The 12256-nt window shown below is 46.4% G+C and overlaps 1 protein-coding gene across 7 annotated transcripts in view; it reads right to left on the bottom strand.

The window, feature by feature from the left end:
• Nucleotides 1–12256, bottom strand: part of SDK1 (sidekick cell adhesion molecule 1) — a 387822-nt gene that overhangs the window by 10390 nt on the left and 365176 nt on the right. For all 7 annotated transcript variants that reach the window (XM_039560133.1, XM_039560134.1, XM_039560135.1 and 4 more), the window contains 4 exons: nt 7653–7817; nt 4795–4932; nt 2743–2863; nt 2404–2533 (listed from right to left, as the gene is read on the bottom strand). In XM_039560133.1, coding sequence (XP_039416067.1) covers nt 2404–2533; nt 2743–2863; nt 4795–4932; nt 7653–7817 — 554 coding nt within the window. The remainder of the gene's footprint in view (nt 1–2403; nt 2534–2742; nt 2864–4794; nt 4933–7652; nt 7818–12256) is intronic.

Raw genomic sequence — 12256 nt, 5'->3', positions numbered from 1 at the left:
ATTTACACTCATAGCAGTCTCCTGCTCCGTACCTGCCAATTAAACTTCTTTAACCTCATCAACAGTACTTGGCTTTCATGACATGGAGTAAGTTCACTACTTGATTTATGAATATTAAGAGTCCTACTTGATTTCCTCTTTGTTTCTCTGTGGCTCCCCTCTCCAGGAGGGAGCTGGGAGGAACGCTCCCAGGCAGCTGTGTTTTAAGTGCAGTCAGTCAGCCCAAGAGTTCTTCATGTTCAGTAAACCCCAGGAGACTTGCAGCCAGTGAGCTTCCTTCTTTTCCATGTAAAATCTTGACACCTCAGGCAACAGGCGTAAGACTCAGCATTAACACGGTGACAAGTGGATTGAAGGCAAAGGCACAGCTTTTGGCCCTGCCTGCCCTGATGTGCATCACATTAAGTGGAATTTGAGATCCACACACAGATGTATTAGAGGAAAACAGCATCAGGACCCTCTGCTGCAGAGGACCAAACCTGGGTAGAACTCTTCCATGAAAAGATATCTTTAACTCTTCATATAATGCCAAACATTTCTGCCTGCTAAGACAGACGGAAAATCTGGAACTCTCAGAAAACACAGCCTGTCTACTAAGATCTCATCTGAGAACAGAAACAAAAAGAAAATAAAAGACAAACAGGAAGAGCTAATAGGTACAGGAACACTTGAAAAGAGAGTGGTCAATCATCTATACCCACCTCTGCCCCAATCCACCCTCACCTCCTGTCTGCACCTGCCAACATAAACAGCATTTTCAGGCTGATCAAAAGGCAGCATCTCCTGCTGCTACCTCTACTGGGAGCATATTAACATTTCATGACTGAAAGCATTCCCCACCACAAAAAAACCCAAAACAAGCATCAAAGACATTATACAGACGGGCTGCATATCCAAGCCCCAAGGAAAAACAGGAGGCATATTTTGTGCACATATTCACATGCACACCCACATTCACAAAAACACCAGAATCTCAACTGAGACCTTCAGGCTCGACAGCAATACACAGTAAATAAACAATATCAATAGCCTGAGAAAAAGCCCTCCAAAATCACTTCCTTCTCTGCTGTACAAACAGTGCATATAGGAGGCAATAATGACACCCTGCAAGGAGACTTTTGCACATTACCAGGAAATACCACACGGGACATTGAAATTAATGTCAAAAGGTGCCAGTGCTAAATTCACGATCATGCTCAGCAAACTGTTTTAATGACAGGTTTAATGCTGGGCTGTTACAGTGACATGACCAAAGCACTGTGGGTTTAATCTGGAGGGTAATGCTGGAGCATTGCAGAGACAGCAGCTTGAGCTGCACCAAGGAAAGCTGCCTGCATGACGGGTCGGCCACAGGGCAGCACAAAGCAGCAGGCTGTCGGTGGTAATTAGCAGGAGGTGAGAGCTAGGTAGCCAGGAAAAGCAGCTGTAGCTGCAGGTGCAGAAAAGCTACAGATGAAAACTGTCATCTTCTTTCACTACTTGCTGCTTGTGATTTATTCTTGCTGAAAGGGTCAGGTTTGGCGTGGTTTGGCCCACTGCTCGCTTCTTGCACTGTCAGTTCTGATTCGTCAGGATCTCAGCTGACAGCATCTGATTTTAGAGACAGATTTACCTTTCTGGATCTCCTTTGAAGTCTGTCTATTCACCCCTGGCCACTGCTAGACTTTCACAGACAACAAGCGCTTTCTTCCCTCTTACAGGGAATGTGAGACACAAGATGGAACCCTGCCAAATGGATCAGGCTGGCATACACCCACCTTCCGTGGGGAGCAGCCTAAAGGCAAGGCTGGCGTGTTCACAGAGCTGAATGCTGGGCCCTCACAGCCATGGCCATGTGCTCCCTGGCAAGTTACTCACTCCCCACCCACTCCCTCTGTAACCAAGGCAGTGGCTGTCACCACTCAGACCACTCTTCTGAATCGTGGCGTTTGCTGTAGCTCTGAAACTGCAAACCACACCCCACACTCCAGTCAGTGCAGCATCCAAAGCACATCTCACCTTTAACCTCCCCCAGACAGTAGCTGGTTAGTTTGTAGCATGTATGTATTTTCCCAAAAGCGGTCCAAGTTTGCAGCCCACAGGCAGAAGGGGATGTGCAGCCCCTTCGAGAGAGGTCAGCACACACTGTCTGACTGGTTACACTTATCTTTCTACTGACTCTGGAAAACTGAGTATCTGCCAAGGCCAGGCCTGGAATCTGCCCTGGCTGAGTCCTGCTTGTCATTCTTTCCTTTGATATTTTAATTTTAAGGTGTGATGCAAACAAAATCCCCAAGACAGACAAACAGTGACCACACAGCATGATGCAGGTATGGGACTGGGACGCCAAAGACTTGCCAGGATTCAGCACGGAAATGAAAATCTGCAGTGTCTGTGGAACGTGAGGCAGAGGGAAATCCTTACCTCTGACTCTGACACTTCCAGGGGCTTCTCATTGAGGCCCAAGCCCTCGGTCAGCACAGCCCCATTGTACTTGTTGCAGATATCCTCATCAGAGTAGTGCAGCCCCCCTGGGCTTGGGCGAGGAGGAGACCTAGGAAATGCAAAGGGTGCATGTTTGGGATGTTGTAATTTCCCTGGAATTAATGAAATCATGCTTAGAAGCCAGAATCACAGCTTGAAGCAGAGACTTGGGCATTAAAGTCCTCCCTAGATTCTTCAGTCTCTTCCTTTTGCCTGTTTAACACTGCTTGAAGCTAGGAAAAAAGCCATTCCAAAAGCACAGCATTCCCAGCTTTTTACCTGGTTCCATTTTTCTTTGAGAAGGTGCTCTTGATGTTCAGGTGTCTGCTGTTGAGCTCCAGAGCAGTGAAGCCTCCATTATCCAGGGTGACTGACTCTTCCACGTTGGAGATGGTTTTACCTAGAGCCAGGAAATGAAAGGCTGACCTTAAACAGAAGCACTTTTCCCCCAAATAGAACTGCAGGAGCTAACTTGTCCTTCTTTCTGTTTTATGACATTGTTATTTGAAATTCTCTTTACCTTTCTTACTGGGAAGTGAGAGCAGAGTGAATGCAAGGAGTGTATCAGGAATGTGAAGGGGCAAAGGAAGTCAAAAGAGGGGAAAGGAGTCATGGATGGATGCATGGATTTCATTCAGAGGTCAGTATCTAAAATAGCACAGATAAACTGTGCTCCAAAAGTGCTGATTCCTGGTTTTTGACTATAAATAGAAACCAGATAACTAATTTAGGTGGCCACTGAAGATGTCCTAAATCAGGTGCTGTGAATCCCATTCCATGCTGTCTGGAGTAAAGCAAGAGAAAGTAAAACTAGAAAAGGTAGAAAAAAAGAGGAAAAGGAGAGAGAAAAAAAAAGCAGGAAAAAAAGCAAGAGGAAAGGCAAGGGATAGAAAATGGGAAAAAGGTGCCACAACTGAAATGAGGATCAGGAATGGAGAAATCACTGCTCAGTGCAAGGGAGGAACAAGGACGGGATGGGAAGAAGAAGGAAAATACAGCCCAGTATATTATTTGTTGTGATCAAATCTAGCAGGAGCCTGTTCTCTCCCATGCTCATCCTTTGTCATCCCAAAGGCATGAGCTGAGCTCGTGTCCCAGGGAGAAGGGCTGGCAGCCACTTTGCAGCAGACAGGTGCTTTGTCCTCTGCTTCAATCTCAGTGCTGCATTAAGACTCTGTGAACATGGATATCTGACAGTGCAGGTCAGACCTGCCTTTTCATGTCTGTCCCCCAAACACAGTAAAACTAAGAACATGAGAGCTCTCCTACGAGCTGTGCATACAAATATGTAATAGTATTAACTTGGTAAAATGCCACGGTATTCATACATCTTCTATCTCGTGGGACTGAGATCTGATTTTCTAACACTTGTTAGAAGTGAATTGCAAAGAAAGAGAAGATCTTCACTTTGGGACTGAATTACTAAATACTGCCTGGAAGACTTCATTACATTAATCCCTAAGAACGGGTAGTGCAAAGACCCGTCCACCTGATCCTGCTCATTAATGTGCCTTTTCTGGCACCTCCTGGCATCAGAGCAATTTCTTGCTGCAGGTGGAGGAGGCTATCAGAGAAATACACATGTGAACAACCCTCCCAGGACTTCATCATGTAGGGAGAAGAAAAGGTAAAAAAAATATTCAGAGCTCAAGAACGAGGCTTTTTGAAAGGGGACTATTTAACATTCCTGGTTACAGAGCAGGTAGCTCCTGTTTCCTTTCAAGAAAGGAGGCTGGTACAAATCATAACTAAAGGAAAATTCAAAGCTTGATGCTCACTATGTGTTGAAGTCTAACAGGTCCAGATAACAAGGACACCTCCTGGCTGCTTGGCCCCCAGCCCAGCAACTGCAGCTTGGCTTAGGGAAGGAATGTGAGATGCAGGGCACTCAATATAAAGGAATTGTGATACAGTCCTCACGCACAGAGATTTAGAATGTCCACATTGGTACAGCCATGGAGAAGCAGAATCTTTCTTCTTCTCCCCATCTATCAGGGAATTATGACAAAGTTAGACGAAGTCTTGGCTAATTCCTTATTCTTTATCTGCCAAGTGTTTGACCCAGACTCCTTGGCTTTTACTGCAGTCCCTGGGAATTCCAGATGCTGTCCTGTCCGAGCCCATGGCTGGTCAGTGTCCAAATCCTGATCCAGTGTGGCTACAGACAAAAGCCATTTCTACCAAACCAGACAGCAAAAAGTTCCAAGTCTTCTGCCAAACAAAATAGCTCTAAAGACAGTCCCTGCTGAGGAAATCAGGGGTTCAAAGGAAAGATATTTCTGATTTCCACAGCTCTTGAGAGTTTTGCACAGCACAGAGACGGTGCCTTACCTCCGTTGCAGTTCTTGTACTTCTTGCTCTGGCCATGCAGGACCAATGCAAACACCACCAGCAGGATAAGGATGAGGCTCGAGAGAGCCATCACCAGCAGAAACCACCACTCCTCGTAGAAAGGGGTTTCTGTTTGTGCTGAAAGAGCAGAAAACAAATAACAGTTCCTCTTTATGTCCCTTTAAATTTTTCTCTTGTTCCCCACAGTGAACAATGACTCACCAATGGTGCTCAGGAGAGAGGGGGGTTCAGACTCTTGAGGGGCTTGCTGACCCTTCTAAGATGGCAGAGAACAGGAGCATATCACAGTTCCAGCACAGAATCCCAGGATGGTTTGGGTTGGAAGGGACTTTAAAGCTCATCCAGTTCCAACCCCCTGCCATGGGCAGGGACACCTTCCACTGTCCCAGGTTGCTCCAAGCCCTGTTCAAGCTGGCCTTGGACACTTCCAGGGATGGGGCAGCCACAGCTTCTCTGGGCAACCAGTTCCATCTCTACAAGCACCTTTTACACCCCTGGAGCAGCTCCAGAGGCTCTTAGCTAAGAAGAAGTTATCACCAAGAGAAGAGAGGCAGGTTTCTTCCCACAGCTCTGCACACCTACATTTCTCGAGCATGGCAAACTTAGCACTCCCTGGGTCAAGGGAACCACTAATACACTTGCCATGACCCATGATTATTCCATTTTTTGGGGGGCTTGCCTTGCCAAAATGTTCTTCAGTGGCTCTTCGAAAAATACAGCGAGTGCCAGGGAACAAAGTACACTTGGTTTAATGTCTTTCAGCACCTCCACTAACTCTGACTTCCAACATTCACTGCTACTCTGTATCACTTCTCCTGATGTGCAGCACAGGGGTATCAATTCAATTGCCTGGGTTTTGTGCAATCTCAGGGCATTTCACCCCATTTGACCTCAAGTGGAAACACAAAATGACACTAACTTCCCCTTTCTGGAGTTACCTTGTCAGTCGTGGCTTAAAGTAATAAGTATTGTTGTTTTCTTGCAGTGATATTCTCTTTGTCCTCCCTTGAGCTCTCTCAGCTTTGGGAAAAAGTGCAGCTGCTGAGCACAAGCAGTTGATATAATTTCCCTGTAGTCCATAAGGTGGAACACCACCTGGCAGGAATGGGTGATGCCAGGAGACCAACTCAACCCCTCACTATCACCAAATCCTCTTTCCCTCTTTCTCTGACTGTCCTGAGCCTGGATCTGAATAAAATTCTGTTGTAAGCCTGACAATACGAGCTCAAATTTGTTCCAGTTCACTGGGTACTCTGCAGCAGGGGAAAGCAGCCACGCTCTTTCTTTGCTAGGAGGCCAGTCCAGGCCAATAAAATCCTAAAGGCAAACTACACAAGCCATGCTGGGCTGAGCAGATTCAGAGCAATTTATACCTCCCTGTGCCAGCTGAAGTGGCCAGCCTAAAATGCTTTATACTTTTATGACTGAATCTCAATGGAAGCCTCTTACTTTCATGCAGCAATTTGAGAGGAACACTGAAGCATCAAAAGGAGGTGAATTAAATAGTTCTGTTCAAGTGGAGAACTTACAAACAAGCAGTTTATTTATAGAAAGCATCACAAGGAGATGCATGCCCTGCTTCAGAGGAATAACGTCTTCCAGCAGAGGAAAGACTGACATGACTGCTGGTCCTTTACACTGTGTTACAGCCTCTGTGAAACCACAGATAGGAAAAACACTGACTCTTGGTGTTTGAAGTGGGTTGTCCATGCCCTTGTCCTGAAGAAGAAAAGCAAGGGTAGCACTCACAGTGAAATCCATGGGAGCTCTCACGGGGTAAGTGGTTAATTGTGTCAGGACGAGCGCGGCAGCCGCGATGGCGAGAGCAGCACTTGCTACTCCTGCCTGCTGGGGAGTTGTTGAATGGTGTTCCTGCCTTTCACTGGAGCAGCAAAGAGATAAAAGCCACTCCAGATACTGGAGCACTGCCAGGTTCTCAGGACTCTCCAGAATTTTGAATCACAGAGCCGCTTTATCAGGTTCTTTTATTATCCTTGTCTTTGCTGGCACAGCAAGGATGAAACCTATGGCTCAAAAGCAACGTGGAGCAGAGTGGGGGGAAGAGGAGACCCAGCAAAGCCTTCCCAAGGGCAAGGTCTCTCACCTCACCTCACCACAGGCCAAGGGACTCCAGCTGCCCAGCCCTGGCAAGATGAGGGGAATTTGCTTTTCAAGGTATTCAAGCCCCTTCAGAAAATCAGAGGGCTGGGCTGCTCATAGGGATTTGGGAAGCATGATTAGGTCATAGCCCTGTTTACTGGGAATAAGCAGAAGAGAGCAGGGAGAGTGGGAAGAGACCCAGAGCATCACCAACGAACTGTTCTGGTGGAGGGAACTGGAGGTATCACAGTGGACCAGGACTGCCAGTGAAGAGGATTATCAGGAATAATGTTGTGAAACTACACTTCTGTATTTGTGAGAGCTAAATACAAATTAACACAGAAAATGTTTATCAGAGAGCCCAGAGTTAAAAGAAAAAAAAAGAAATCAGAGCAAACAAAACAACAGACTATTAACTGAGAAAAAGCAAATTACAGACTTTGTAAATTAGTCTTAGGACAAGACATCTGACACATAAACACACCAAGTAGGTTCTTTGTCAAGCTTAAAAATGTCATATGCACATTTTTCCTCTTGAGAATCAAACATACTATAATTACAAACCTTTATTTACCACTGTATTACTTCAGTTTTACCCTAAAACAAGTGAAAGCAAGCTGCCCTTGATTATTTGTTGCAACTAGAGACTCTGGTTTGTTTCTTTTTCCCCTCTTCTCCCTCAGCCTCGGGAAATTCCATTGAAAAAGACATTTAAAAAAAAAAAAATGCATGCTTACCTGATACTGCCACAGAAGGAACACTTGGTTCTCCATAGCCAAATTCGTTGACAGCCACCACCCGAAATTCATAGGTGACGCCTTGTCTGAGTTTGTCCAGGCCCACTGTGTAGGAGGTGGCGCTGCGAGGGATGTCCTTCACGAACATGTCCCAGAGTCCTTCATCTAGGAAAGCAGCAAGGAGAGAAATGGCATCAACTGTGTGGCCTGGCACTTCCACCTGCTCAGTGAGAGAGGTTGTCATTAATTGTGTGCTGGAGCCACAGGCAGGGACACACTCACCTGGAGGCTGCCCCCTGACACACACAGATGTCAGAATGCCCTGCAGGCCCCATCTGTGAATGCATTTATGGATGGGCTCTTATCATAGCCCAGATGGAAGAGGTCTCTAAAACCAGCAGCAGCACCCACAGTGACCTGAGCTGGCTGGAACAGCTGCCACTCCCTCCTGACTGGGTAAGGTCACCCATTAGCACTTCTGGCATTTACAGATCAGGTAAACCCAAAGTAAATTATTAATGTGTCCTAATCACAAAGGTTTTGCCTGCTTTTTACATTGCAAAATTTGCTTTGCTGTTGAAGCACTCAAGTGAGGTGTGGACTAACATAAATTTTGGGAAGCACTGTGTGGTCTTTTGTGAACTGGTGCCAGGGGACTGGTGTCCCCGTGCCAGGGGACTGGTGTCACTGGAGTGCTGTTTGCTCCATAACAGCAATAGAGTTGTGTCCTTTGCATGGCACAGAGCTGGTGCTGCACTCTGTGCTCTGCAGTTTTAAATAGAAATGAGTTTTGTTTATTTTTATAAAGCTGTTAAAGTTAGAAACACAATGCCATTCTGATGGGAGTGTTTCAGCAGGGTAATCTTGGCTCTCAACAGCCATACTGACATTGATCCTGATGGACATCCTGACCAGGCACCATTCCCATCCCTGATCCACACCTGTAACCTTACATTCACTTAACTGCAGTGGAATGAACTTTCAAAGAGATGGACATTGGTACCAGTAGGAACAAAACCAACTACAATTAAAAATACCACTCAAACTTTTTGAGGGCAGGAATCAAGCATTAATCTGACCAGTTTGCTTCCCAGTAACAACTGGTGCCCAGTACTTTCACTGAGAAAATGGAGTCTCTGTCTACGCGTGGGGCCAAACCCTCAGCTCACCTACCCAGTGTAGCTCTCACAGACCTGACCTCACAAGCATCCCACTGGGCTTTCACTTCTAGCTATCAAAGCTCTTCCAGTAATATCTGCTTCTCCCTGCATGTCCCACAGCAATGAATAACCTCTCCACAGACACGACTTCAGCGTGGGAGCTGCCTGCTTTGAAAGACAGTCCTGTGCACTGCGAGACTCGAGCAGCAGCAGGACTTCTGTAGCTCGAGGTGTTATCAAGGTAGCAATAGAGCAGCAGCCAGCAGTGTTACCCTCAGTGACTTGTTCTGCTGCAGTGTGAGGCAGGAAGCTGTTCGCATTTGCTTTGCCTTTACCTGAGTGTAACCTAATTGGAGTCACCGCAGCGATTCCAGAACTGAGCTGGTGTAGCAGAGCAAGATCTGGCCCTCAGCCTACTCCTGTGCCATGGGGAATAGCAGCAAAGATGGACTGATTAACACTGCAGGTGCATTTCCATGTGAATGTTTTAGCTTTGGCACCAATAAATATTGGCTCAGTGATTTGCACGGTGCTGCACGTCTGGTGACACACACAATGAGTAACAGCCCCCAAACTACAGCTTTTCTGGTCGGGAGGATTGGCAGTCTCAGCGGATGCAAAAAGCAGGCTGGAATGTTATTGTTCCAGCTGCATTTGAGAAACACCAAAGAACAATAAAAATAGGTAATTTTCCTGCCATGCTTAAAATTCGGACCAATACATTATTCACCAGCATGATCAGGCTATAATGAAGTTATCATAATGTACCATTGTTATGTATTAGCTGGGTATTACAATGGCTATAAAACAAGAGATAAAATATTGACTTCCCTTTTACAGGGCAATAGAAGCCGAGATTATTTCTACCACATAAAGTTACAATGTAATAAAGAGGAAGTTTGGGATTTAGTTTCTCTGAAGAGGGTAGAGTGAGGGATCCATTTTCAAAGTTGGATTGTTGCAGCCACTGATACTCAGAAGATGCATCTCACGACTATAAAATATTGCCATATTTGCTAGAATTGCCTAAGCTTTCATAAACACATTTGTAAACAGCAATAAGAGAATTTGAGCCCATTGTGAATTGTCTGAAAAGCAATTTGTTTGCATTGAAAGCCACTTAAATAGGGAAAGAAAAAGCAACAATAAAAGTGAATGTTCAGCACTCATTACAGCAAACACAACTGTTCAGACACACTTTCTCACTCATTTTCTCAAACCTATCAGGGTGCACAGTGCAGAAAACCCAACAGACCAAGAAGTGTAAATTTAACTGCTCTGTGAAGCTTGCAGTAAGCTGGGAAAATCACCCCTGGGAGGTCAACATTGCATTTCCTCCTCTCTGTCCCCTTGGCTGTGGTGGTGATGGTGTGGGGCAGCAAAGGATGCTGTAGGGTGTTTCTTCAGAGGTATTTCTGTCTCACAAGGACTCAGAGATGCTGGATGGTGGCCACGTAGTCACTGGCCCATCTCTCTTTCATTCACTGAAAGAATCTTTGTCAAAACTTTGCTTTTTTCCCTGGGGTAGGACTGTCAGTGCTGAGTTAATGGACTTGATGATCTTAGAGGTCTTTTCCAACCTTAATGATTCTAAAATGGGACCCAGCTCCTTGTCCCTGGGGTCCCAGAGAGCTGCTGATGCAGCTACAGTGGTGAGAAGAAGACAGCCTGGGAAGAGGGATGTCCTACATCTTCCCTACTGCTGACCCCCATGCACAGGATAGCCTGTGGCTTCCCAAGCCCTGGCCAACACGATTTTTAATTACAGAGCCTCTACTAATTTATCTTATATCCATCTGGAAAATCCAGACCCCTCACTGTAGACAACGATCACAGTCAGAGATATCCAAACTAAAAAAAATCCCTTTATTCCAGTGGTGAACTTTGAGATTAAGTATTGAACACACACTTGTGAATTCCTTCACTGCACCTCTCCCCCCCCTCCTCAAAACCAGGTGTGCTCTAAATGTTAGAAGTTCAGCTGAAAGAGAATTCATTAGAAGGTCACCTGTGATAGCAAAAATTGGCCTTTAAGTTCAGTAGAAAATCGTTAGTGTACCATACACAGCATTTTCCACTCAGTTTAGGAAGGAAAGATGCACATGCTGTGGCTGGGACATCGTCTGGGTGTTAACTCTTAGAAACCACTGGGAGGAGCAAAGTTTGCAGCACCCAACAGGTGCAGGGCTCAGAGGGACATCCCGAGGGAGGCTGCCCTTGCTGCTTTTTTTCAGTAACATCCATCCCTGTTTTCATTCCCCACTGCCTTTTGCTGGGCACTCAGCCTCTTAAACGTGTGATGGAAAAGTGAGTGCTCCTCAAAAAAGAGAAATTTTTGTTTGCTCCTTGTTTCTGTCCAGGTTTCCTCAGCCCTGCCCCATCCTTAGTCCTGCTGATGGGAGATTTGCTCTTCACCTCCCAGCCTTGATGCCTCTGTCCCATCTGAGCTTGAGGTTCAGGCACGGGGAGAGGATCTCCGTGATGGGGGACGGTGAAACCACCTCTGCCCTAACGCCGTGTTCAGCCCATGTTGGAGAGGAGCTGCTCTGCCAACCGTGGCCCCGTGGGCCAGCCCGGCGTCACAGGCCATTAATCAGGGTCTCCATGCCAAATAAAGCTGTCACTCAGCAAGGGAGGCTCCCAGCTCTGCTAAATCCAGCCACTGACAACCCAGGACATGGAGAGCTGTCAGTTATTTGGGTTTTAAACACGAGCCGTCCCCTCTTGGAGCAGGAGAGCTGGGCCATAAAGCTCCCTCCTAATTACACATTAGAAGGTTTATGAGGGGAGAAGCTGCTGAGAGTTAAGGCCCGGCTGAACGCCACTGGTGTTCCTCCTACAGAGGACACAATTAAAACATGGCTGTGTTTGTCAGAGGCAAAGGGCTGGATTATCATGCAAAGGAGTGGAAGGACAAGAATGGGAAGTGAAGGCTGACAAACTGTCAGCCCTGGTGTGTTGCTTGCCAGCAGAAGCAAAAAAGACCCCATGGCAGATGCCGGGGATGCAGCTGCACCCTTCACTTTGAATTTACTGACTTCTGCTGGTTCGTGTCCATGTTTGACACTGCACTCCCTCATTTGGTTAAAAATAAATAGAAAAGGAAGAAAACAGAAAAACACTACTCAAGACACCAGAAAGGAAACTGAAGTGAGAGCTGCCCTCGGGGCGTGGGAGGCAAAACCCAGCATTTATGAGGTAGACAATTCCTGCTCCAAGAAGATGGGTTCTTTCCCAAAGTGTCTGTTGCCTTCATGGAACGCATCAGCTTGAAAGCTGGAGAGGGACTTTTTACAAGGGCATGGAATGACAGGACAAAGGGGAATGGCTTCAAACTGCCGGAGGGCAGGGTTTGATGAGATATCAGGGAGAAATTCCTGCCTGTGAGGGTGGTGAGGCCCTGGCACAGGTTGCCCAGAGAAGCTGTGGCTGCCCCATCCCTAG

The sequence above is a fragment of the Corvus cornix genome, chromosome 14 (assembly GCF_000738735.6).
Source record: "Corvus cornix cornix isolate S_Up_H32 chromosome 14, ASM73873v5, whole genome shotgun sequence".
NCBI classification, from domain to species: domain Eukaryota; kingdom Metazoa; phylum Chordata; class Aves; order Passeriformes; family Corvidae; genus Corvus; species Corvus cornix.
Note: the sequence above shows the minus strand (reverse complement) of the source record. Positions and strands in the feature narration are given on the sequence as shown.